The sequence below is a fragment of the Pterocles gutturalis genome, unplaced genomic scaffold (genome assembly GCF_000699245.1).
Source record: "Pterocles gutturalis isolate BGI_N339 unplaced genomic scaffold, ASM69924v1 scaffold29392, whole genome shotgun sequence".
In the NCBI taxonomy this organism is placed as follows: domain Eukaryota; kingdom Metazoa; phylum Chordata; class Aves; order Pterocliformes; family Pteroclidae; genus Pterocles; species Pterocles gutturalis.
In genome coordinates, this window is record NW_010116344.1 from 15906 (window position 1) to 42118 (window position 26213).

General features: G+C 37.7%; 1 protein-coding gene across 1 annotated transcript in view; it reads right to left on the minus strand.

Moving 5' to 3' along the window:
- INPP5F (inositol polyphosphate-5-phosphatase F) overlaps positions 1-19401 on the minus strand; it is a 28943-nt gene extending 9542 nt beyond the window's left edge. The window contains exons 1-11 of the mRNA XM_010075486.1: positions 19323-19401; positions 12408-12544; positions 11485-11613; positions 10615-10782; positions 10230-10286; positions 8456-8654; positions 5985-6164; positions 4130-4197; positions 3483-3607; positions 2075-2152; positions 1206-1326 (exon numbers count right to left, since the gene is read on the minus strand). Coding sequence (XP_010073788.1) covers positions 1206-1326; positions 2075-2152; positions 3483-3607; positions 4130-4197; positions 5985-6164; positions 8456-8654; positions 10230-10286; positions 10615-10722 — 936 coding nt within the window. The 5' untranslated portion in view covers positions 10723-10782; positions 11485-11613; positions 12408-12544; positions 19323-19401. The remainder of the gene's footprint in view (positions 1-1205; positions 1327-2074; positions 2153-3482; positions 3608-4129; positions 4198-5984; positions 6165-8455; positions 8655-10229; positions 10287-10614; positions 10783-11484; positions 11614-12407; positions 12545-19322) is intronic.
- Between the last annotated feature and the right edge of the window lie 6812 nt (positions 19402-26213).

Below are 26213 nucleotides of genomic sequence, written 5' to 3' on the forward strand. Positions count from 1 at the left end.
AGATGAAAATTGATGCAAGTCTGTTCCTTGACTATGAAAGCCCTATCAGGTTCCCAGCTGAGAGAAAACAAGTCCTATGGTTCCAAGGTAGTGCAAAAGCAAGATCCATGTAATTCTCAGTCTTCCACTTTACATCAGTCACCTTCCAATGCTTAGGTTATTTCTCAGTTCTGAATTGATTCTGAAGTACTTCAGCTATAAGAATGCCACAGCACAGCACAAGCTAATACAATAGCAATGATTGCTGAAGTCCTCCTCACATTAATCTACATAACTCTTAAAAGATGGCTTTTGAACTCACAGGTTTAACATACATAGAAATCCTTTCCTAAAACAATCACTGTGGAATTGCTGGTCCCTCCCCTCATTCCCAATACTCTATTGTCAGGAGTTCATAAAAGCAGATGACAGACAGGAACTGCCAGACACAATGGTAAGAGCCATTCACTCTTCATCCTAATGAAGGACCCACTTCATCCTTTATCCTTCACTTCAAACATAGTCAGATTTGTTCACTTGGGGCTGGGCTGTAATTGAGGCTTCAAAGTTTCAGTTACAATACTAATAAGTCTTCACAAGAGAAAACAATCACCACAATCATCATCAAAAATCAAATGGGAGGCAGGGCAGAGAGCAGGAAGACTAAAGGAAGGATTCTGTCTGCTTGGAAATTCCTTCCCTATACAGGAAGAACTATTCCAGAGCACAGTAGTCAGCCACATGGGCTATTTACATAACAAATTAATTAATCCTCTACACACAGAAAAGACAACAGATCTCCATACCTGTTGAACAACTGTATTTCACTTCAAAGCAGCTAAAACAGCATTCAACTTCCAGTTAGATTTTAGTCCTTTAATATCTCATTTGGGAGAGTGAGTTATTTGGGGGAAGGGGGTGTTTTGTTTTTAAACTTTGTATTACTGCAAAATTTAAATTAAAATTACTAAATCAAAACAAGATAATCCTCTCCAAGATGTGAACACAGTCATTTAATCTCTGAAGGACAAGATTAGGCATCACCACTTTAGAATGATTTAAAGTTATTTTAGCTGTATATATTACTTTCAGCTTCATGGCTCTCCAAGTAGTTTGCAAAGAACCTTTTCAGTACAGGTCAGTTCAGCTTTTTTCAAACACACAGATTTCCCTAGGAATAACAATTAAGTTCTCAGTACTTGAAAAAGTACATTAGTTACACCTGCCTGCTGTTCCATGACCACTCTTGCAATAGCAGCCTGCACAACATTGGTACGATCCAGACAGTCCATGCAGTTAACTCGAAAAATTCCTTCCTGTTTACAAATCACACCAGCTTGATCAACCCTTTCAAGAGAAAAACAGAGCAAAAGCATACTGAGACATCTAAAATCCAGTGTAATTTATCACTAATTTATCTACAAGCAGTAGAAAATTTTACACATGTAATACTATTTACAGTTTCCCTCATCACCCCAGCCACACCCCACTCACTTAACTACTCTTGTTCTCACCTATCATCCTCTGTTGTCTAGGCTTGATATCTAACGCACATCCTATTCGTGCCATAAACTTGATATGTATTCAGATGCTGAATTCAATTCAATTCATACATATAAAATATGGGCTTTCAAGAAAAGGCACTTAATTTCAAATACTTAGAAACCAACAGTAATGACAGCAACAGTTCACACAACATATTGAGCAATATAGAATAATTGATGAAAGCCTGCAAGCAGACTTTAGTCAGTACAAAATGCAGGAACTTTAGTCAGTACAAACTAAAGGTCAAACATGCCTACTGTTTTCAATAGTGAGGCTGGTGTTCTAGAGTTTGTGAGTCAATTACAAAGTGTTTCACATTAAATACAAGAAACCCTTAAAATGTTCTCAGGCAGAAAACGGTGTCTGAGATCTTTTGCCATTATGCTTGTAGGACACCAATACTTCAGAACACAAAAACTGACACACAAGCCAGGCACCAAGAGAATATATAACATACCAGTTATAACAAAAATCAAGGCCTCTGAACATGTACTGTTTTATTTTTTTCTACAAATATTTCATACTGGTCTAAAAACAGTTAAGTACCTACCAGCACCACTTCATGTCAAGAATAATATCATGAATGGCATCAGTCAGTGTTTGAACGTTTTCAAACTTCATTCCTCGGCTAAAACACAGAATTTCACAGAAGTTAGTTTGAAAGAGTAGCGATTTTTGTTTAATTATTTTATGTTATTCGTAATGTTAACAGTGTTTTGGCTAAGTGGAAGAGACAGACTTCCTCTCCTGCAATAAACTTTAAATAGCAGACAATATTCAGAACTATTCTAAAGTACAGTTCAATATCTACATCCAAGGCAAGAGATTCAGATATTTAAATTCTCAAGGATTTGCACTCTTGAATGCTGCTTCCATAAGAAAGAATAAGTGTGCAGCTATTGAGACATGTGCAACATTCTGTTCTCATTTTAAGCACAGTCTCAACAAAAGCAAGCACTAGAGATTTGAAACTGGGATGGCCTGCCCCTCTTTACCAGGGATTCCACCGAAAACACACCTACAGACACATCATCCCATCGTTGTTTTCAGTATTGTTCTCTATTCACTCATGCTCACAGTACAAAAAGAAACAGTCCTGGTTACTACAGCAGTTCTTGGGAGAAAAGCAAACAAACAAAAATGAAAGCTCATTTAAACAGAAAAGTAAATATTAATTCAATTCAGGACATCAATAGTGCTACTGAAAAGAGGTCTCTTAAAGGCTGTTACTATTTTGAGGGGTTTTTTTTCCCCTCCCCCCAAGACAATATTCACTAATGACATACTTATTTAGTCAGTAATGCTTTTCCAGGCCAGATGCAATCCCTAGATTAGGTTAGGAAATGAAGATTAAAACCAAATTTTTAGACCCCATATTTGTACACAAATGCAGCCTGTGTGAGCGAAGCATGAGAAGTGCATGCCAGTGTGACAGATCTCGTGCTCGGGCATGTGAACACTACACTAGACCATGCCAACATCAGCAGAGTCACTAAAAGAGCATTAGATTAGAATAAAATCCAGTTTATTTTATAATAGAACAACGGCATCAGGGTTCTGAAAGAACCCATCATATGTGTATAGAAACAAGCAAGAGAAACAGAAGAACAGAACTAAAGAATTAAGAGCAGAATGCCACATGGTTTGAAAAGCAGGTCAGCCCCAGCTTTACATTCATAGCATGTTTAAGGAAAGTCTCTTGCTTAAAATGCATGACAACTAAGCCTTGCGTAATAAATAACTGCATATTTAACAGGTCAGAGACATGAGATGAACAAACAGCAGTGCTTGATTATTCAAACCTGAACTTCTACAGTGCTTTAGTTTACAAAATGCACTCTTCCTACTCAGAAGTGTTTCATGCAGAAGTAGAAATAATAACAGCTTTTCTCCTCCCTTCTACTCTCCATTCATGCTAATAAAAAAAAGTAAAGTGACATTTTTAAAAGGTTTCTTACCAGTGCTCGTGGAAGTCAAATGAAACATAAGTCAGACTTGGATTGTTGTACAGAAGAACTTGTTTAAGGTAAGCATCTCCAATAATCTTCTCTCTGCCTGTCTGATCCACCAAATTAATAATAACCTGTTCAAAAGTTTAATTCAACACTTGTCATCTGCTACACCATTTGATTAGCTACATACCATGCAATAATAAACAGCTCAGGAGTTTACAAAGATCTGTCAGTAATCTTCCTGAAGTTAGTCTTTGCTAGATTGTACCCAAGATCTAACAGAATCATAGAATGGTGAGGGCTGGCAAGGACCTTAAAGATCATCTAGTTCCAGCCATCTAGTTCTAAATAAGCTCCAACACTTACCTGCCTACCTGCATTTTAATACAGAGAAGCTATGAACTCAGAAGACAAGTACAGGACACAAAAGTAGGGCTTACGCATTACTGTAAGTTACTGCTGTTTTTCAGAGGTTACTTACAAAAATATTTGAAAAATCCAGTAAATTTCTATTTATGTACCACGCTTCTAATTGTTAACAAGCTTCTAAAAAAAACTGCAACCCATATCACCAACAAGAAAAACAAACTAAAAACATTAACTTTCATCCCCTGCATTTTCATCAAATGACTACTTTATCATGTAGCACTCACCTGCTTTTTGTAATTTTTCAGCTGTTCTTCAAAGTGTGCACGAAAACAGGACACTGTCTCATTTTCACCTACAAGGCAGAAACAGCCCATTCAGCAACAAGTACTGTTTGAAGTATTAAGTCATGCCCAAATCTGTGCCCTAAAAATCAAGATAGCTTTGCTTGAAGTACTTAGACACAACAGAACACACTGTACAGAATTATTTTCTAAGGTCTTCCATCAATTTGTTCAACATTGTTGTTCTACTGCTACAGCATACAGGAAACACTATTCTTAAATTTTTCTTTATTTTGCTTTTTGTGCAGAGCAGATTGAACAAAAATTTAACTTTTAATAAGCCTGTTTAATCCTTCCACATATGCACCACACCCAAATAAATATCTCTTCCAGAGTACTTATATTTGTTTTGCATCTTTTGAAAAAGCAGTCTAAGTACAAGAAAGGTCTGCAGTTTGCAAAAGGGGACATGCAGGAGAGGGGATAATACTGAAAATGTTACCCAGTTCTCCTAGAAGAGAAAGTAAAACCAAAAACTCTATCCAGTTGATTCAAGACACCACTGATTCCACAAATTCCCAATTCCTACCTGTAAATCTACCAAATTAAAATGCAATTCCTCAATATTTTTGAGACTAATCCTATTAGAAAAGGCAGGAAAAAACAAGATTAACAAAAAGATCTGCTCAGGTCTATAAGCAAATGTCACAACATGAGCTTGCAGTTGGAACTAATCAAGTGTTGCTTCCAAGTGTCTGGGGCAGGGATTGGTAGGCATTTTATCTTCATTTTCCCCCACTTTATAAATTTACTTAAATTGCCATTTCCATGATGTGGCAACAAGTCCTCCCTTCACCTGATCACCAGGTTATTTGTTATAAAAACCACAAGAAACCCAGATCTGTTGATGCATCTTCCTTAAGCTTGCAAACATAGTGAGAAACAGCTCTGACTTTCCAACATCACAGACCCCTCTGAAAGAACAGAGTTGGGTTTTTTATTTTTTATTATTTTCAGCCCTAAAAATAGTCTTCAACAGCAGAAGACCAGACCTGCTAATGCTAGAGAAGAACATGAATACAACGCACAAGCTGGACTTGCAGAAGTACATACTTACGATCTAGGATACCAGCCAACCCAATCCAGGGCCAGTCTGATTATACAAGACCATGAACATACCAGCTTCCTTCCAATACAAGTTTCTGCTTTACAAAGCTAAACCTAAAGATTTTGTTGACCTCTATCTTTTAAGAAAGCTCAAGCTATGAATATCCAGTTCATACAAGCATCCAGATTTGACACAGTCTCATAAATATGCTTACATGTTGGTTTTTGCATTATCTTTGAGTGGAAAAGGAGGCAATTTAGATCTGACAAAGCTCACTAGATAGTACTTAATTTCAGAGAGGACAAAAAAAAAAAATCACACTACAAAACTGGTCTTATATGAAATGTCTGTTTTCCCACATTGAAACAGCAGTTCTTAATGGAGGAAGAACCTCAGCATAAGTTAACTTCATGGACAAGGATACTTATAAGACATCAACGTCCAAGCAGGTTCTCAAAAGAAAAAAACAAATTGTCTCTCTTCCCAACCTAGAAGATACTGCAACAAATAAGACTAGAAATAAAACAGGTACTTCATAAAATACTGAAATTCAAGACCTGTTGGAATTTACAACGGACAAGAAGTCAGAGCTCCGCATAGTTGCAATTAAGAGTAGGAGTTAACTGAAGTCAAGTCATTACTGTTATTCTTGGCTTTTAGAAAGTGACGCTGAAAGGCTAGTGCTGAAGCAATACTCCATACTATTTCTAAGGGAACTCCAATCTTTAGATATTCTACTCAAATACTTACTCTTGTCCAGTCGGGGCCGTGGGTTATATCTATATCCAACCTGACTCCAGAAAACAGGCACAGAGCCTCTTGTTTGTATAAATGAAAGAGTATGATTATGAACATGAATCAGTTGCTCTGTCTCAACATAATTTGCCACATTTCCATTTTTATCAACACCTCTTCGCTTATACCGCATTCCTAGAAGGAATGAGAATGATCAAGTTGTATTTAAGTATTAAACATTAATAACCATTTTTGACAACAGTAACAGAGTTCTAGACAGAAGTCACTCCTATCCTAATCTAATCCCCAAAAGTTATGTTGACTATACAGATAAATTTTATTTACTGATACACTACAAGCAGTGGAAAGTAAGTTGACAAGGCAACGTTACTTCCTGTTCTGTCACGTTTAGCAGAAAGCGCTTGATGTCTTCCACTAACCTAAAGGCCACTTTTACTGACAGATGCTCCACTTCTTACAATAAGAGAACCTACAAGCAGCCCAAGAACAGAAGATTTGCCATCTTTGTTTTAACCTGTATAACCAATTCTGCACATTAAAGAACATATACTGCTCTTCTGCCTACACAGTTTTTTGCCTGGCTATCTCTGATCTGACCATTAAACAGAACAGACATGTTTGCATACGAAGGCTTGCACATCCTCTACTCAAAGGAGCATACATCACTATTTCAGAAAGTATGCAGGCGGTAGCAAGGGATGGGGATGGAATAAGTAAGAAAGATTGGAGAAAGATTCAAGGCCATGGTTTACAGCATGGAAATTTAGTTCCAAGTCCTGAGGTAGCGCTGGACCAAAAACTTTTGAACTGATCCCCAACAGCACTAGCTAGGGACTATGGGAGAGAAGAGTTAGAAATGAGGAACTGAAAAGAATGCAAAATACCTATCATAGGGACCCTTACAGGGTCACAAAATGTCAAAGCAGTTTTAGAGCATTTAATCAGAAGAGGGCTTTTAGACTAAAACATCAGTCACCCTTTACTAATGTCCTGCCACAAACAGTGGCTGTTACACCAAAACCCAAACTAAACCATTGCACAGGGAACTACAGCTCTCTTACTTTTGAAACCTCAACTTTTGCAGACATGAGGTTCTCAGTCTCTTATGCTCAAGAAGCTCAGCTGTCTTCCTTTATTTCATGATACCTCTTTTTAGGGTCTTAGGTATGTTGATAATTTAGTGCAGTGGTTATTTTTTTTTTTTCTAAATCACAAGCAAGCTGCCTGACAAATGAAGAATCAGTCTATTTAACACAGAATTATCTTAGACTTTCAAATCAGTGCTTCCTCTGTTTTTTGGGGTGTGTTTTTTTTAACTACAGTATTTCAGAAATGAAAACACTTTGAACTGTTGGTTAAAATTATGTACTACAGAATGAATTAACCACATAACTTAATCCTCTAATTATTCATCAGACTGTTCGATCAATTTACTGAAACAATCCTTTCGTGTAAAGGAAGAAAGTTCTACACAGTTTATGCTCTGGACTAGCAATCAGATGAGCATAGTGTCATGAATGAGGGGCAATCAATAAGCAATTTGCCCTCCGCAATTCAGTTTCTCTATCTGTAAAAACAATTTAGTATAAGGCATACTGCAAACTAGATACTACCATGAAACCCTCAAATATGTACTCTGAGTTGTTCTGACAAATAGTTTTCCTAGGAACGGAATTAAATGCATTGAAGAGAGCTGTGGTACAAAGGCCAGACCCATATCAGGTTAAGCTCACCAGGTTTTTTTGGGGGGGTTTTATTTGTTTGTGGGGGTTTTTTCTTTGTTTGTTTTCTCTTGTTTTGACACATTAAAAACCTGTGAAGGAAAGGAGTTGCACATGGTAGAGAATATCTTTAAAGAATCTGATAGACTGAAAAGGCTTAGAGTTGAATAGGACCTACTAAAGTATGAAGCGATTCAATCTTTCTTTCTGGGCTCCTAAGGACAGGGAATAATTTTTGTTTGCCTTGCTGCTATTAGAATAAGTCAAATCAGGTGCAAGACCAAAGCACAGTTCTTATTTCACACCTTGGCTCTACATAAACATCTCTTGGGAGACAGGCACACACACACACACCTTTTCAAGGCTCTATTCAGCTGCTGTCAAACCCCCAAACGAAGACCTTTGAAAATTTAACTCCCTCCCACACCTACTGAAATATATCATGACAAAGCTATATGCAAGGTCCTAATCAAGCTGTTCTTCCTAAAGATCAAACTTTTCCTCAAAACTGATACACTCAGATACAATCAGTGGCCAAGAGACTAGTGAAGGCCACTTAGTAACCACTCTAAGTAACTCTGCAGTGCTGTATGTGCTACAGCCTTTTCTTTTCCTCCTATAAGCGGGAAAGGCTGTAGCACATACTTCGACAAGAGGTAACCACCTAACTCTTCAAGTTTTATCTTCTGCATCCCTCTCCAGTGTTCAGGAACAATCCCAGTGCCTTCAGCTATGTTTGCCTACCAGCTCTGTGCCGACTCCGGCGTGAAATAAGTGCCACCAGAAATGTTGGATGAATGTCGTCTACACAAGTTGATTCCTGAGGAGGAGTTTCAGGACTGCTCTTATCATCATCAGAAGATTCACTATAGTTTACTACAAGCTCTTCAATTTGCACAAATCCTTGTATGATGGGTATAATCCAGAAGTCCACTTCAGCATTCTGAAGGTTACAAAAAACATTTACATTCTTGTTGGTTCTACATTACCTACAAATATTTCTGCCATTTCTCATGTTTATAAACAGTTGCTTCACATGCTTTTCTTGTTTTAAGAAATTTTTGCCATATCCTTCTCTTATTTCTGTAAGAGCTACCAGCATTTTTCCTCCATTAGTTGTAGGGCTTTTAAAACAGGAGGAAGAAAAAGAAAGCAACTTAAGATTTTTCTGGAGAGATGAAGCAAGCTGAATCAAGGCAAGGCAAAAAGCCCTCCTCTGCTCCCACCTATCTAGGGATAGAAGAGAACCCTGCAATACTTAAAAGCATCTTTTCCCCTTTTCCCAAAGGGAGTTTTCATGCAGTGTTACATCTGATGTTTAAACACATTAAAAGCTTAAAGTAGTAACTTCTCATGTCAAAGACAGTCAGTTCTGACAGAGCAGCAAATATTGGTAATTTATTATCTAGTTTCTGCTTTAAGGCAGTTTCACAACCTCTGTGTGGATATATAGCATATTACATTTGTATAGGTAGGTAGATAACAATTTGAAAGCGTAATGTTGTTAGCCTGTTTTCAGCAAAACATATTAGCATAAGCTTTACGTGGGCTAATAATAGTAGCCAAGTACCCAAGCCAACAGGTTCAGGGCTCTGCATGTTAGTGCTCTGTCACCCTAAAACCTCAATTTCTTAAACAGAATTTAGACCAGGTTCCATATCCATTCAAGGTTACCCATTTATATCTTATAACCCAAAAAAATACAACTAGTTAAACTCCTGCATTATATACAACCTGTCACAGAGCATCTAGGTTTACCCTGCTTTGACTCCATAAGCATTAGAGTAATTAAAATTATTAATGAAAGAGAGGTGCAGGGCATAAGGTAAGAAGTCCACTGTCACCTTTGAAAGAATATAAGATGTAACCTAAACTGGCATACAGTAGTTAACTCAGTTCTTTACCTAGGAGGTTAATTTAAAATGAAGCGAGATTATCTACTAAAGAAAAAGAGCAGTTGTTTTACATTTTTGCTTGTGCCCATTAGCTAGGAAAATGCTTTATCTACTGCCCTAAATAGCTGTTCAGAATAACTTGGTCTACAATACTGTTACATTGATCAGCTACTCAAGGAGAGAAACAGTATTCTCCACTTACGAAAACAAAAAATCTTGTCTCAAGAAAATTTTTGGAATTCAGAGCTTGTCTCTTCTGGCTCCTTCCCCTTATCAAATAATCTGCTGTGTTCAGGGCTAATCCATTTCACAGATACATACATCTTAAGTTTGCCTTCAGAAATCAGCACAAACATATCACACATCAAATTATTCTGCATTGCTTTATTGTAATAAAATTTTAAATTCAGTTGATGTGCATCCATTAACAACAATCACAGGCTAACTATAAGGCTGCTGGAAGGCCAGCTGGAAGAAGAAGGTAACACCAGCTGCTCAGCTTCAGAAGGCACAGCCCTGATCTGACCTGTCTGGCAGGCAGGTTTTAAATAAACTTCTGTGAGGCCTTAAGTAAACATTTCAACTAAAACTAAACACATGTTATTGTTAGAAATAAGACTCACATCAATGCTGATGAGATCGTCAATCATGTGCTTGTTCCAAAAGAATCTGTCATCAACCTGTTTAAAACAAGAAGGGCAGTTTTTGCAATGTTTTAATTAAGGTTTTTTGGCAGTATCTTTGATAAAGACACCAGTGTTATTCACTACAACTGTACATACAAGCTTAGGGTTCACTGCTTTTGAATTTAACAGCTCAGTTCAAGACATGCTGCTGGAGACTCTTGTTTCATTTCCTTGCACTGAAGGTGCTTACAGAGCAAGATCTTCAGTCGCTGTAGATTACACCAGCAGAGAATGTGACCAGTCAAGTTTGGACCCCATACATTACTGAACAGCACATCTCCCAACAGAGGGGGGAAAAAAACCACAATCCACACACACTTACTTTTCGCCACAGTGGTAAGCTAGTTTTCTCACACGCACTCTGCCTCTGCACAGAATTTGTTAGGTCATAGGTCAGGCTGTAGTAAAAGGAGTCCGAATCCATGAACATTTTGAACAACTCCTCCAACAATCTCTTCTCTAGCTTCTCTTTTTCCTTGCTTTCTTTAATCTGAAAGAAAAGCAATGGCTTTATGTCTTTCTCTTTGATTGAAAGAGACTCCAGCCGTATTTGCTAAATGCCATTTCTAACCTTGTAGGACAAACATTTTCTCATTGAGGATCAGGAGCTTAAAATTCTGAGCAGAGATAAACACAAGGGCTGGCATACTCATGCTACTACTTTAAGCAGAAAGGGCATTCAGTGCAGTCAAACCCTGAAACATACCACTTGAATGTTAAGCTCCAGCAGTTTCAGTCTCAAGAGTTTCTGTGAAATACTGCATCTACTTGTTCTAATTTTAATACTTTCCGGACTTTGAAATCCAAGACATTATGTGTAAAAAGCATTTTGATAAGATTGTATAGTGTTCTCCGAGAACTGTGCATCAAATTTTCTCTCCAATTCTATATGGCAGGAGATGTTTACACAGAGCAATTTGTACAAGTTCAGAATTCCACTAGAAGTGAATCCTGCTAAGATGACACTCTTAGCAATTCTGACAAAATTACATAATTACAAGATGAAAAATCATAGAAGAAAAACAATTAGATAATAAAAAGTTAAACTGAACTTCAAGACAGTAGTTGCACATTCTGCGACTTTTCACTAGTTCTCTTTTTAGGTCATGGTACTCCGCCTGACCATCCACTACAACCTTTGTATTATCAACTAAACGTTCTGAAAAAACAAGAAAACAGTGGAAAGCTTTACCTTCTTTTTATTTGGAGCAGACACATTTGATTTAATTTGAGTAAGAGTCTTCAGCAGAAATTTTGTGTCATCTGGGGATTGTGTAATCTTCTCCGGCTTGTTTATCCCAAAATGGTGTTTTTTACAAAGCTAAATAATGATATTAAATTAAAGCCAATACTTAAATACTCTTTAACAAGTTCAAGGAAATTCTAAGGTCTACAAAAGCAAGCCTGCAATGTCCGCAAACCTAGAGGAGACAGGGGGAACACGGAGGTTTCTATCTATAGCACATTTCTCCCTCTTTCTCATAAAAGGCATTTTCTCCTGCGATTGTGAGAATGTCTACCTCAATTTGACATGACTTGAGTATCCAGACCCAGCTCAACTTCCCACTCAAACTAGTGTAAATTAGTATTACTCACTTGTATTTTCTTTTATCCTTTTTTTTTTGAAAGAGAATGAGACTCCCAACAGTCTACTAACCACAGTATACATCACCTTATTGTACTAGGATTTACTGAAAGTCTTACCATCCTAGTCATTAAGGGGTAGTCAGGAGAGCTGCTTTTTTTGTCAAAAAACAAGGTTCCTGTCACAGTCTACAGCTTTGTCCCTTTAGATGATTCTAGTGGATTCACTTCTGTTCTCAAATGATGTGTTGCTCAATTACACTAATAAAATTTAGCTCTTGTGTGGTTTTTTCAAGGGTCCTTAAGAAATTTGGTTATAATTTTACTGTCATTTCCCCTCCCTAGCAGAACTTGTGATTTCTATTTAAAAAATAAAAACTTCTAATAAAAAGTATTTAAAAAGCACAAAATATTCAAAATGTCTGTATACACCAGGAAAAAGAGATGACACATGTTTAACTATTACATTTCACACTTAAACTTCACTGAAGCAGAAGAGGGAAAGTCAGAATTCACTGAAGATAATCATACCTCTAATTCTAGGTCCTGAGGTTCTGTTTCAGAAAGTGGAATCACTGCAATCTTTGTTATTTTGCAAACCTCGTGGTCTCCTGGAAGTTTGCCAATCAATGCTTTCTGACGAATTAAAAGTAGCCACCATGGTAAATCTGGAAAAAGATTAGTAGATGCTTTGATATGTCTGTCAGGCATATACTTGGATTAGTCTGCCAGAAGCTTCTGCCCAGTGTAAAACCCCTGTCAGGAATCACTTGACTAGAAGAATTCAGTGAATGATGATTTGCTATTGCTATGTATTGCAATTTAAAAAAACCACTCTAAAAAAACTAAATGGCAGTACAATTTGAAAATAATAACTGGAGCTCAGACAGCAAGCTAAGATTTTGCCTTTGTACCTTCCATGGTATATAAAACAGCAAACAAGGCAGACACAGGCAACATGATCACAACATTCATGAGTTAAGAAATCTGTCGAGCAAACATAGACTGCATCATAAAGCAGTTCATGTATGTTTCAAGGCTCACAACATCATTCCCCAAGTATATGCATCTAAGTGGTGTAGAAATTTTTAACGCAAAGATTAACAAAGATACTTGTAGCAGGTGCATTCCATATACACATTCAATCTACAACATTTTAAATTATAGCTTCAATACTTCAAAGAGACAAGGAAAGAGAACATTCCCACTGACTTCTAAATAGAGCCTGCACATTAGCTTCCTAGATTTTAATCTCTTGGTTAGTTCAGTAGCGTGTTAATAGTACACTGGGGTTTTATGAATCAAAAGTTAACATTCCGTTAAGAGGGGTGGAAAAGGCACAGAAAGTCTTGGACACACATATACACTCACTATTTCTCCCTACTGAGAAGCAACCAACTGAGTTTAACTGAAGAGGTCATACACAGACATTAAAAGCCTTCTATGGCAGACTTAAATATGCTTCCACACTTGTGACAGTAGACTCCGTCATGTATTATGCCTTTGAATACAATATACAGCCTTTGGAAAAAAAAAATCTATTTAGAGGCTTTATAGGAAATACAAAGTCTGTTTTCCTTGCTCAGTGAATTCTAATTAGTATTTTATCCTCTGAATGCTTAATAAAAACCCAAGATAACATGTTTAAAGTCACAGGACACCCAGAATTGTTCTCCCTTTCCCAGATTTTCCAATAGACTCCCAGCATAGAATTAAAGCCCGATCAAAATTGTGAGCATCTTTCCAATAATTGCAATTAAAAAACCTTGAATACTGCAACCTAAATCTGACAAGATATGTATAAGCAGCGGTTTCTTCTATCTAAAGAAAACAAATAATCATTGTAAATAGATTGTAAAGGGAGTCCTGCACTGCTACCCAAACACAGCATCAGAATCATAATCTCTTCAGGATCACAGAGACAAGTCAGGTTGGAAGCGATCTCAGGATGTCACCAAGCTCAATCAGGGTCAGCTCTGAGGTTGGACCAGGTTACCCAAAGCCGTGACATAAGCACAGCCTCTTAAAAACTGGTTAAAGGACAACAAACAAGGACAAGACAGTGACAGCAAATGCCAGCAAGACAAGTTATTCTCACTGACAGCAGGTGCAGGAACACGTCTTCTACACAGGTATAGGCAACACAACTTGGAGGACACCTGCCTTTGCCTCCAGCATTCCACCTATCAACCATGGGGGTAAGGTGGAAATAGGAAAAGGAACACAGAAGAAAACACAACAGATCCTATGCAACAGCGATAAGACCAATGAATAGGTATGAAAATCCTTTTAAAAAGGGGAAATTGAAATGAGGAAAGAAGGTCTACCTTTTTCTATATTGCTTTCCATTAAGCAAAACCAATAGTCTCTGGAAACCCAGGGCAATCCAAGCTCAACAGAAGGGTAGTAAAATAGGGCATCCAGGCAGATATTCCTGTTGGGCAGTCCTATAATCTCATCTATTCCCACCTACAGGAAGTTAGCCATACACCTTAGTCCTAATGAGATCACCAGTGTTCATCAACAAACAAAACATACTCCTTTAAGAAAGGATACCACCTAGAGCTCCAGTGAAATAATCAGCAGGATTCATCGGAAAAAAAGTACAACAAAAAAGCATTTCTAAGCAGATACACCTTAGTGAAAACAAGAAAAGAAGAAAATCTCTGGCTACTTGTCAGTTTACCTCATAGTAACAAACCCTGATAGCAGTAAACAAGAATTTAGGAGCTTAACATAGCCAAGTAAGTTCCATATCCTTTTATCATTTTTAAAAATGCACTCAAAGTCTCCTTGGTGTCCATTTCAAAACTCTATTTGTATTATAGCCAGAGCCACAGAACATTAAAAGAGAACAGGAATTCCCCAGCAGATCAAAAGAAAACAGTCAGGAAGTAATTATGCAGATAAAGTATGCCCTAAAGTAAAAGCTTCAACAACAGCCACAGAAGCAGCATATTGTAATTGCCAGCAATATCTAAATAACTGAATCCCTAAATAGAGTGCGTGCTTCTGACATTAAAAAAAAGTAGCTCTGCAGAACAGCTTTTAAAACAAACATAAAGATTAGTTGTTATCTACTTGATGTAGGAGGTATTGTGTGTACAGAACACTACAGCTATGTGTCATTCCAGAATCATGCATGTTTTAAATCATCTCTTAAGATCTAACATTCATTCTTAGTGTTTTATGAACTATGGCAGAGCAGATGGCAACAACTAATTTAAAGCACTGTATCTAAAGCAAGCTATTACCCCCCATTCCTCACTAAAACAGGAATTTAGCTCCTCTTTCGCTTCACTGTCAGCACACCACTGCTGTTTATTTTCCTTAACACTTCCCAAATGATCTAGCATTTAGCTTCCCCAAATGCTTTTGCAGTAACTTTCCTTAAACTGTAAGTTTTTCGCAAATGCTGCTTTTTGCAAATATTTTTATTTTGGCCAAGAAATTCCATGCTACCATTGTCTTATTTTTTGTTACTTGAATAACTTGAAAGCCAGTTGCATGCAAAAAGAATGTTTTATATTGACTGGATGAAGTTTAAAATGGTAGCAGTTACTTCTCACTGAAAATATTTCAGATGGTGAACCACCCATTGTTTCTATCAAGATGCAGAGACATGCTAAAAAAAACCTTTCCTTTCCTGGGGACAGGGAAGGAAGAACTCTGCTTCCTTTCTGTTTACTGAGGCTACAGAACCCTGCCAGCAGCGTTTAATTTGGGTCTCAATTAACCAGCACCAGAACAGCACACCAAATTAATACAAGTACAGACATGAAACTGCATAGGAGTGTGCTTTGACCAAGAAACAGAAAAACCTGTGGTGGCAATGAAAGAGTTAAGGAGAAGTTGGTGGTACTGGTTAAGAAATCCATCTTTGGTTATAGTTAAATATACAGTATTAACTCCGAGCGTATTCTAGCTCTACAATGTTTGATCAACTTGCTGAGTAGTCTCTGATCAAAAGTGATTCAGCTTCAGGCTATCATTACCATTTTAGTGGTTTAAAGAATCTACTTTTTATTCTAACTAAAAATAACAACTTCTTTCCAGTGCTGTATTGGGATTTTGATGAAAGCAAATTGAGTGGCTATGCTTGTATTTTGTATGTGTGCATACTAACTGGCTCACAAAACAAAATTAATATTCTATAACAGAGACCATGTTTATGCAAGAGATGTGCTTGCCTCTATATGGGAAGATCATGCAGAGACAACTTTAACTGTGCATCTGTACCAAGAAAGTGCGCAATGTTCTGTTTCAGTAACTTACCTCCACAACACATCCCAAAATCCTTTTCATTCTATTTCCCATTTTTACTCCACATTTTCTTACAAGTCATTTTGGGATGGGCCAGAAAAAGGTAGGAGACCATATCCTTGAATTCTGATATTCAATCAAGGTTTTGCTGTTTGGGTTGGTGGGTTTTTTTTTCCCCCCCACAAAAAACTATCTTAATGTTTAAGAAAATTCAGTATAATTTGGTAAGAACCAAATGATACTTTAAGGAGACTTGCATCTCCAATGCGAGTATACAGTTATGTCCAGATGTACAACTGACCCTCTCATGGCAAAAATTCTTTAAAAAATTAAAAAATAAGCCTTGGAATATTGGCTAGCTATTTTCTACAAGACTGCTTTCCTGCCACAGAAGCTTTCCTACAAGTTCTCCTATACTAGGCCAGCAATAAAACCAGCAAGATTAAAAGTAAATTAAATCCCATCCATAGTTACAGCAATTTGGCAAAGGTATTTCAATGCTAAATTAAGAACAGCCCAGCACTGACTACAGGGAAATTTCAAGGTCATTTTAGGACTACTCCAGCATTCTTGCATTAAGCAAATTTTTCAAGAACATAAGGATCTATGTCCAAAACATTACAGTTCATATAGGCTTAGTGACAGCTTTAGAGTGCAGTGGTAGCAATTTCAATACTTAAAAGGTATTTAAAGTTTCCAGCATTACTCAGTATGTGCTAAGCATTTTTAAAACACACCAGTACTTCTTTGCAACGTAGCTAATAACAAGGTTCTGAGCAGGACAAGCCCATACAGGCTTCTAGTTAGACAAAAACCCTTCAAATTAAGTTTTCCGATCCTTATAGTCTGGGGACAGGGGAGAAGAAATCAGAGCAACAAGTCCTCCTGTTCCAGATCAGGTCTAGGAGAAAAGCATTTCACCCAGCTTCTGTAGCACAGTACTCTTCCTAAGTCTGGAGACAATGGTCCAGCAATGTTAAATATTTATACAACTTATGCTGATAAAGTTTCCAGGTGACAAAGATTGATAGAAGAATAAGTAATGAAGACAGGTTACTGTTACAGAGTACTAGATGATTCAGGTAGAGGATGACATAAGACTACACCTGAATATGATCAAGAGTTCATTGACAATAACAGGTTTCAAGAGACCTATGGTAAGGCACCTCTGTCAGCCCTCTCATTTTTACCACAGTCCAATAGAGGACATTCATCAGCAACTCCCAGCAGATTCAAAGCAGCAGTAGTTCTCAAAAGAGTAGGGATAAATAGCTGGAGATGGTATCTTTCTTCTGACATTTAAAGGTAGAAAATAAATGTTAACAGAGCAGTTGCATCCCTAAATACCAGAATATTGACAACAAGAAGTATATGAGCAGTTTGTCAGGGTGTCATCTGAACATGGCAGAGCAGAAACAAAATTCTTCCACTGGCCTAAGCAGCAACTGGAGCACCTGAATGAGTATAATTGATTCAGGAGCTCTATAGGACACATGGAAAGAAGACCAGGTATCAGGCTTATTGCCTGATAATCTTAATTTACTTGACAACAGCAAGCTGGCACATGTTAAATGTCACATGCTGAGGAAAGTTTCAACTCAGCTTTCATAAGCAGAGGAAGTGCCTCACAATAAGCACACATGCAAGGATATTTGGTTGCTGTAACATACTAGACCTTCCAGAAAGCATTTGACAAAGTCTCCCCCTTCAAAGGCTTTTATACTAGACTCCCTAGAGAGAACGGGGAAGGCCTTTGTGTGCCTAAGTGCTTGATTTAAAAAAAAATATATAAAAACCACACAACACAAAACATGTTAAAAACAATGATCGAGCATTTTCCCACAGCAGAAAGAGGTCAATGCTGGAGTTTAGCCATCATTCATCATGAACAGCACATGCTGAAAAGCATGGACAACCTGGATGAGAAGAAGAGAAAGTGAGATAGAGTTCTGAACTACATCATATCATCAGATCTGCAAAAGGATGTCTGAATAAATCTGCAGAATGAGCACAGACAAAAATAAGGTGAAATTCAAAGATCATGAAGCAATGCAAGTGGAAAAAGGACACGATCACAAACTTCACGGAGAGATGGGCTCCAAACAATTACTCTCAGAAACGAGACCTAGGGGTTACAGTAATTATGGAGCCAAGCATTTCCTAGAACTAGATCTGTCATATGCTCATGCAGTGGTGTTTTTCCTTCTTCCCCTTTTCCTAGTATGCCACTGCCATCCTGACTAATCTGTTTCTATTCAATAGACCGCAAACACCTGATCCCTTTCAGCACTTAATCCATCCTGCTGTCCTGGAACACACTTGAAACTTTACCTGTATTGATCATATTGCCAGGCACTACTTTAAATGCAGGGTCTAAGCATTCACAAAAAGCAGCACGCAGTAAGTGAAGCAGAGTTTATGGCTAGCTTTCCTACCTGTCAGTAAACGGATATCTAGAGTTCTACCGGCAGAAGAATCTTTCTAGACAAAGCTGGTATGTATCAAAATGAGTATTTATTATGGCTACAGGAATTTGCAGCTGACTAAAGCTAAAAGAGCATTGACCTTATTTTACAGGAAAAAAGTTACTAGAATCAGTTAGACAGGCTTAACATTAAATCACAATGCATTCTACCTCTGCTTCCATTTTAGAGGTATGTCTTACATTTAACTACAAATAAGTTTAAGTGTTCCTTTTACTTTCAAATAGTCATCTACCAAAGTAGTAATTATTATCCAAGTTTTCATATAGCATTGAGAATTCAAGCCTTTATTTTTGTGAACATTTTCATCATTAGTTTTTGCACTCTACCATAGGAGAAAACAAAAACCTGCTTGAAAGGATTATTCAAAAAGGTGCAAGAATTCTATGCATCTCACATGGAGCCTCAGATAGAACTTCAAACACAAATTTCCACTCTTTGTGAATGCAGTTCACCATTTTTACAAGACAGTCACAAACCAAAATACATACACTGAAAACCAGAGGGAATTTTCATCTGCAGCTATAATGTAAAGACTTTGACAAGTTCATATAGTCTGAGAGTCCTCCTCCATTGCAAAGAACACCACATAATTCCATTTGAGCTACACAGTATTATTTGTAGTACCACTGACTTTAAAACAAAGTGCATTAGCAGTAAAAAACAAAACCATCCCCCCCACCCCCCAAAAAACACATACCTGTATGAAGCTGAACTTTACCAATGACTCCCTCAACCAGGCCTAGACAAATGGGATTCCAAGCCAAAAGAAGATCAGTGGCTGCAAAAAAGAACAAAGCTCATGGTTAGGGGTTTTGGTTTTTTTAAGTAAACTCAACAGGACAATTAACCCAGTGATGGTCATTCTCTCCACTTTCCCCACTTTAGAGGGTAGAAAATACACTACAATTCCTACAAAAAGATATATATGCTGTTCAATTTTTGCTTGTTACCAAGGAGCTATGACCAAATTACCAAACCCAATTTAAAGCCCTACCAATATCTTTCACAGATATTTCAAGAAAAAAAAATACATAATTGTTTTGGGCTATGGTAATTCAATTTAATGGAGGCTTAATTTTTCTAATATCCATCAGAATCTGTCACTTAACCGAAATTTTACATGGCTATAGTGAAACTGAATACAGGTCATTAAGTTAATAATACAGCTTCAAAATCCTAGCAGATGTTAATTTTCAGCCTCAGCGCTCTCTCATACCTATCTAATGACTATTAATAGTTTCACATCCCTTTCTGTATACATGCACACACACACTTCCTCCTTTGTTAAAACACTCTCACAACTACATGGAACACCAACATATACAAAAGGAAGTTTTAGGTTTACAGTTCTCCTACTGTTAAGAAATTCCAGTGAACCACACAGGACGAAGAGAAAGCAAGAAGGCAACACTATCAGCTTCGTAATCTGTGAAGGGTATTCCTCTCCCCATACATTCAAGCCATTGCTTGACACAAGTCAGTAGGATAATAAACATGAGAATTAGCCTATGGTCACACACACCCCCCTTGTTGATATTCAGTAAGAGTTTCTCATGGTGTAGCATCTGTTCAAGTATTCAAGACTCTGGGAAAGAATAAATTTCAGAAGTCAAAACATAAGTGAAGAGAAACAATTAAAAACAGTTAATATCTGTGCAGGACAGAACAAAGGCCATGGAGGAGAGAAGGTTTTTCTATACCAAGAAGGACAAGAAGTTTGTTATTACCTACCAAAGCCTCACTTGTCCCAGGGTGGAAGAATTTCTCCTATTTTAGCATCCAGACAAATTAAATACCTTAGCTCCCAGTATAAGTAGACAAACATTTAAAAGAACAAACTCACACAACATCCTAAGATACAGAAGGGCACAATCATCCACCTACACACACTTTATTTACAAGGCATTAGTTTCTTCTTGGAAGTCTAAGATCTGCAGATGACAACTGATAGTCAGATATTTATGTACTTACTTTCAAACACCAGTGTCCTCCTTGAACTCTTTGTAATTCAGACTTTGCTATTTCAAGAACATTTATTCTAGCTTTCAGTATAACATTTAATAGTAAACCAGACTCAGCTAATTTCATCATTAAATACAAGCATTTACATGAGATGCAATAGAAATGGTTTAAGTCAGGATAGATCTAAATTTAACTCATTTAAATGGAACATATCACACGTGCTTTTACACAGACAAGCAAGAACTAAGAACACATCATAGCAGAATTTAAAGAGATGTTCCCAGGACACAGTACAGAGCTACAATTAACATATATAACCAGGCTGTACCCTTTAATGGACTATACCTGCAGAGAAACTCCTGGTTCTTCCCGTTTCACTGCAAGAGTGGACAGTTACTTGGTCTGTACAGAACCCAGTATGAATCATGCCATAACTAAATTAAGTTCTTAAAGAGACTAATACAGATAGATGAGCATGAGGAAATAAGTCAGTGGCTATGACAGCATGAACAGTTTGATTTATTATCTAACCTTGCTGAAGTACCTCAACTCATCTTGTATCTGTATGCCAAAGACTTGTGCTCATACAAAACAAGTTTTAGGACAGCCTGAGCTCAGAGTTTCAATCTAAATAATGTGCAAGAGCATCTGTATGCCAAGTGGAAAATCTGCCCTACGAAACTTACAGGAATGACGAACACAGGCAGCTTTCCTTGCCCCCAGATCTTATACCTTTTTTCCCAGTTCACCCACACAACCCCAGAGTCTTGTGTTCACCCCTGGGAACTTTCTAGAGCTGTATTGTCTCAGAAGACTTAATCTACTTTTTGCTATCTTTGCAATTGATTTACACATTTGTATTCCATTGTGAGAGCTAGAAACCAGCTAGATACATCAAGCACTCAAGAAAGCTAGGCACGGAAGGAATTTAAAGAACCAAACCACTGAAGGCTTACCACAGCTACTACAAACCTAGTAACCTAGAATAAACATCTTTTTAAATCACTGATTTCCTGCTATGACAAGATATTAGTAGGAAAGCTCTGGACACTAAGTGAGGTTTTCTTCTAGAAGCTTAAAAGAGGAAAAATTAGAAAACAAGATTTTGTTTCAACCACAGATAAGGAAACAATAGTTTAGACTTGTGTGCAAAAGGACATAATGAAATTGGTATCAAGGACTGTAGTAGGTGTAGTGGGTCTTATGGAGCTGTTCTATTAGTTTTGTGGATTACTCTAACATATGTAGCCCTAGACATAATCATACACAACTGTCATGGTTACATGGTTACACCCAGCCAGCAGCAAATACCACGCAGCTGCTTGCTGACTTCCGCATCCCCTGGGATGGTGGAGAGAATTGAGGGAGTAGAGGTAAGACTTATGGGTTGAGACAAGATCAATTTAGTAACTGAAACACAAGAAAATTGAGAGTAATAACAATCCAAATACGCAAATGAGTGATAGACAGTACAACTGCTCACCACCCTACAACCAATGCCCAGCCCATTCCCGGCTAACGATCCTGGAGCAGAGAAAGTCCTGAAACCGCAATCCCAGAAAAAAAGAGAAGAGCCCAAGAGAGCAAGAAAGCAAAGACAAGGGTGGTGGGAAGTTTGCACTGGGCATGACATTGGATGATATGGAATATACCATTTACCAATTTGGGCTTCAATCCTAAACCTAAGCTTGAATCCTTAGCCACTAACAGTGGGCTGTGCTCTGGCTATGCTCCCTCCCAGCTCCTTTTGCACCTGCACACAAGCAAAGCATGGGAAGTTGTAAAGTCTTTGGCTTAATGTAAACATTACTTGGCAACAACCAAAACATCAGTATGCCATCAACATTCCTCTCAGCAAAAATCCAAAACATAGCCTCATTCTAGCTACTATGAGGAAAGTTAACTCTATCCCAGCTGAAACCAGGACAGCAATGCCTCAGACTTCTACAGGAATAGTTATCCCTTGTAGCACAGAGACATAATGACAACTGGCTCCAAACTTTGACTCCTATGTTCACTTCAAGTGTAGACAAGCTTTGGGAAAAAAAAAAACACGCATTTGGAGCTAAATGCACATTACACTAAGAGCTTAAAAGCAAATACAGATCTACCAGCTGGTCAGCACTGTCTCTTGAGATAAGTGTGATTATCAAGCTACCAACGGTGAAGGCTGACTGTTTGAAGAAACTTTTCCTTAGGGCAGACAGGGCATAGGAAAAAAAAACAACACATACATATTTAGCAACATTTGGAGATCAACATTTTTTTTCAGTGTCCAAGAAAACCTAGAGGCAGAGAAGTTTTACAGGAGAAATGCCTGTAGGCATACTAATAGTGGAATCACACTGACTTCCTTTGGTGACAGTATCACAAGATTTTTTTTTAACACCTTTTCTAGAGAACTGCCTATAGAAAAGTATGTGTGACAGCATAGAAGCAAGTTCTTTTAGCTAAATAAAACAACTGGTTCTGACCTTCTGATCAGAACTTTGTTACTGGTTATAGCTCAATTTCCTGTGTGACAGCCATATAAACCAAGAGCCAACACCCAGTCGTGCTGAATAAATATCACTACAGTAAACACCAATATGAACCTCTTGCTCTTGAAGAGTACACTCTGGAAATCTAAGACTGATGAACCAAATTAAAAAGTTTAACTATAATACTCCCACCCACCCCAAAGAATATGGGCTTTCATACTGAGTGCAGTCCTATTTCCCCTGTTATGCGAGAAGCCACCTCCAACTTTTGTCTAATACTGTAAAACTGTTCAAGAGTGTTTGCTTTCAGTCATTTAGTCTGTCTGGCAATTCTGGCAGCAGCAATGTTCAGCCACCATCTTGTATCTTTGAAAATTATAACCACTTAATCTTTGCTTATGTAACAATTTTAAATATACTGAGATCCAAGAAAGTTAACTGCAAGCCTGTAGATCAGCCTTTAACCACAAAATACAGCAGTATTTAAGAGGCAGTATAAACTGGTAAACAGTGATACGTTACAGAAGGTATTACATCTTTTTAAAGCCAAGGGGGAATGTAACAATACAAAACAAAATCCTCCGTTAAAAGTTTTCAGAGAGCATACGTAAAAGACATCTGGCCCCACTTCTGACTGCTGAAACAGCATATGGCAAGTCTGATTTTTTCTTTTTCTTAAATAAATGCCTTGTCAATAAGAATTAACTACCACAAGGCTCTATCAAAAGAAACACTGGACTTTACCCCCAAAACAGACAGAACGCTTTGAGACACAACCTGAAATACAAGTTATCAATACAGTTACTCTTGCTTCCCCATACAAACCTATCTTCCTGCAGATGTCACACCAGTATTCTAGTGACCTATTAAAACCCAGCCAGCCTGGAATAAAGACTTTTCAGCCCGAAACTACAATACAATGTTGTTGAAATAGACCTCTTACCATATTGTGCTGGTGATAATGAGCACTGTCAAAATGGTCATTGTCCTTCAAAGCAGGGTAGGAACCTGTGTACAGAAAGAATCACTACAAGCAGCAAGTTGAGCCCCATGTATGCTTCAATTTGAGAGAATTGCCAGGGTTTGACAGGCCTTAATACATGCCTTTAATATTTTGAGGTACATACTTGCTTACCAAGTTTCCATCGTGAAGTTCTAAATTGCTTGTTCTTTCCCTTATCTCACAAACTAAATTCAAGCTGTTAAAATAAACATTGCCTCTTTTTGCACATTGCTGCCAGTGATCAGCAATCACTGACGATACATTTACCATTCACAGTGATTGTATCACCATTGTAGTCACAGGCACAATAGACTTCCATCACAAATTTGGAACAAAACCAGCTTTGATGTGATTACTTCCACCAGAGCTTACCGGCAGTGATACAGGGCCAGGCAATGCCAGATAAGTTTTATTTAATTCTTTGTGTTCACACACAAACACTGAAAAAGGTGATACAAAAGTAACTTGAAAAAGCATCAAAAACCAAAACTGCTTTCTCTTTCTCCAGTCCACCACCAGCAGAGTTGGTCCCAGGTCAGGCACAAATTCTGATAAGAAAACAAACCCTCTGCTTGGGGATAAACCACTTGCTCAACACTGCATGGCTCCAGGCAAGTCTGAAGAGTTAAAGAAGGCAGGCTGTCAGCTTCCTTTCAGGAGAGGGCAGGAAGAAAAACATGATTTAATTTGTAATCACTTGAATCCAGCCCTTACAACTGAGCCGCAGCCTGGTTCAATCCATCAAACCGCTATAACTACTTATCTTCCAATCTCACTGTAGTTCAGGGAGTATACTCCTCCCATCTTCCTCAAACTTTGCTGGCTTTCAGAAATGGACACTGGCTAGAAAATATTTCCTGTCAGTGCCCTCAGTATGAAAACACAAAATGTCGCTGAACTTCAAACTCAGTTCATATGTAAGTATATAAAAACATAAATGTACACCATTTCTCAATAATTCTTTCCATAGCCTGAGAGAGTAGCAATTCTCACCACTCAACACAAGCAATAGGCATTTATATATAAAAAGTAAAAGCCAAGTAACTCACTGTAAATAGCTGAAGTAAGTTTTTCAGCTCTGCTAATGTAACACATGAAACGTGAATGTTAACTTTTAGGAAAAATGTTCAATACTATTTTTAAATAGATTTGAGATTTCTTTCTTTAAATTGTGTCTGCTTCAGATCAAAGACAACTACAAGACTATTATTAGCACTATTTGACCTTTATGACCCTTGTGGCTTTTCAAAAGAAAGTCTGCTTCCAAGTCCCAGTTCATCTTTGAATAGTGTTCTGAAATATTAGCCAGGATTACGAGATTACAAATTAACTGGGAAGACTTAAGAGTATAAACTTGAACTTCTTACTCTTGGAAGAAATAAAGTACTACTTACACAAGCAAACTTGGGCTAATTAAGTTTTCCTTTCAGCATAGATTTTGAAATTTATATTTAAGCTACTATGATACTCCTCTGTCTTTCTGCAATTAAGACATTTAGTATGACAAGTACAAGCTCTTAATTGTCATGAATTGTTAACTTTATTTACCTGTGTATTTTCCAAACTTTAAGCAAGTTATTCCTTCAGCTGATCACCTGTTTTCATAGTCTTTAATTTGTCATATATACAGCTTGCACTGTCTGTGTTACAGTCCTGAGAGCCCTCAATTACTTATCATTTAAAAGCATTGCTTTCCAAGAGACAAATGAAATCACCTCTAGTTCCCAATCTGTGTCCCACCCCCCCCCCCCAGCCCTCCCTCGCCACACACACACACACCCCCCCATACCTTAAGAAGCCTACAGCCAGGCTACACCAGGAAGATTTCAGAAAAATCACAGTTAGTCTTCTCATTGCTACTGCACCTTACAGCCTTGCTAGAAAGCCTGCCTATCCTCCAGTCTCCAATGACAAGAAGCATGTTTTCCAAACAGCAATTCAATGCAAGCTTCTTACAGAGTGCCTGTCTCAGCTGTGGAGGCAGAGTGCACTACAAAGTACACATCTACCCGCTTGTGTCTAAGAAAATGAAACAGTGACTTAACTTCTTTGGACATTTTTCTTCAATACTCCCAAGTTAAACTAGATGAACAGGAACAGTTCATGTACAATTCAGGTTGTTTAGTGACAGATTTAAAGCAGT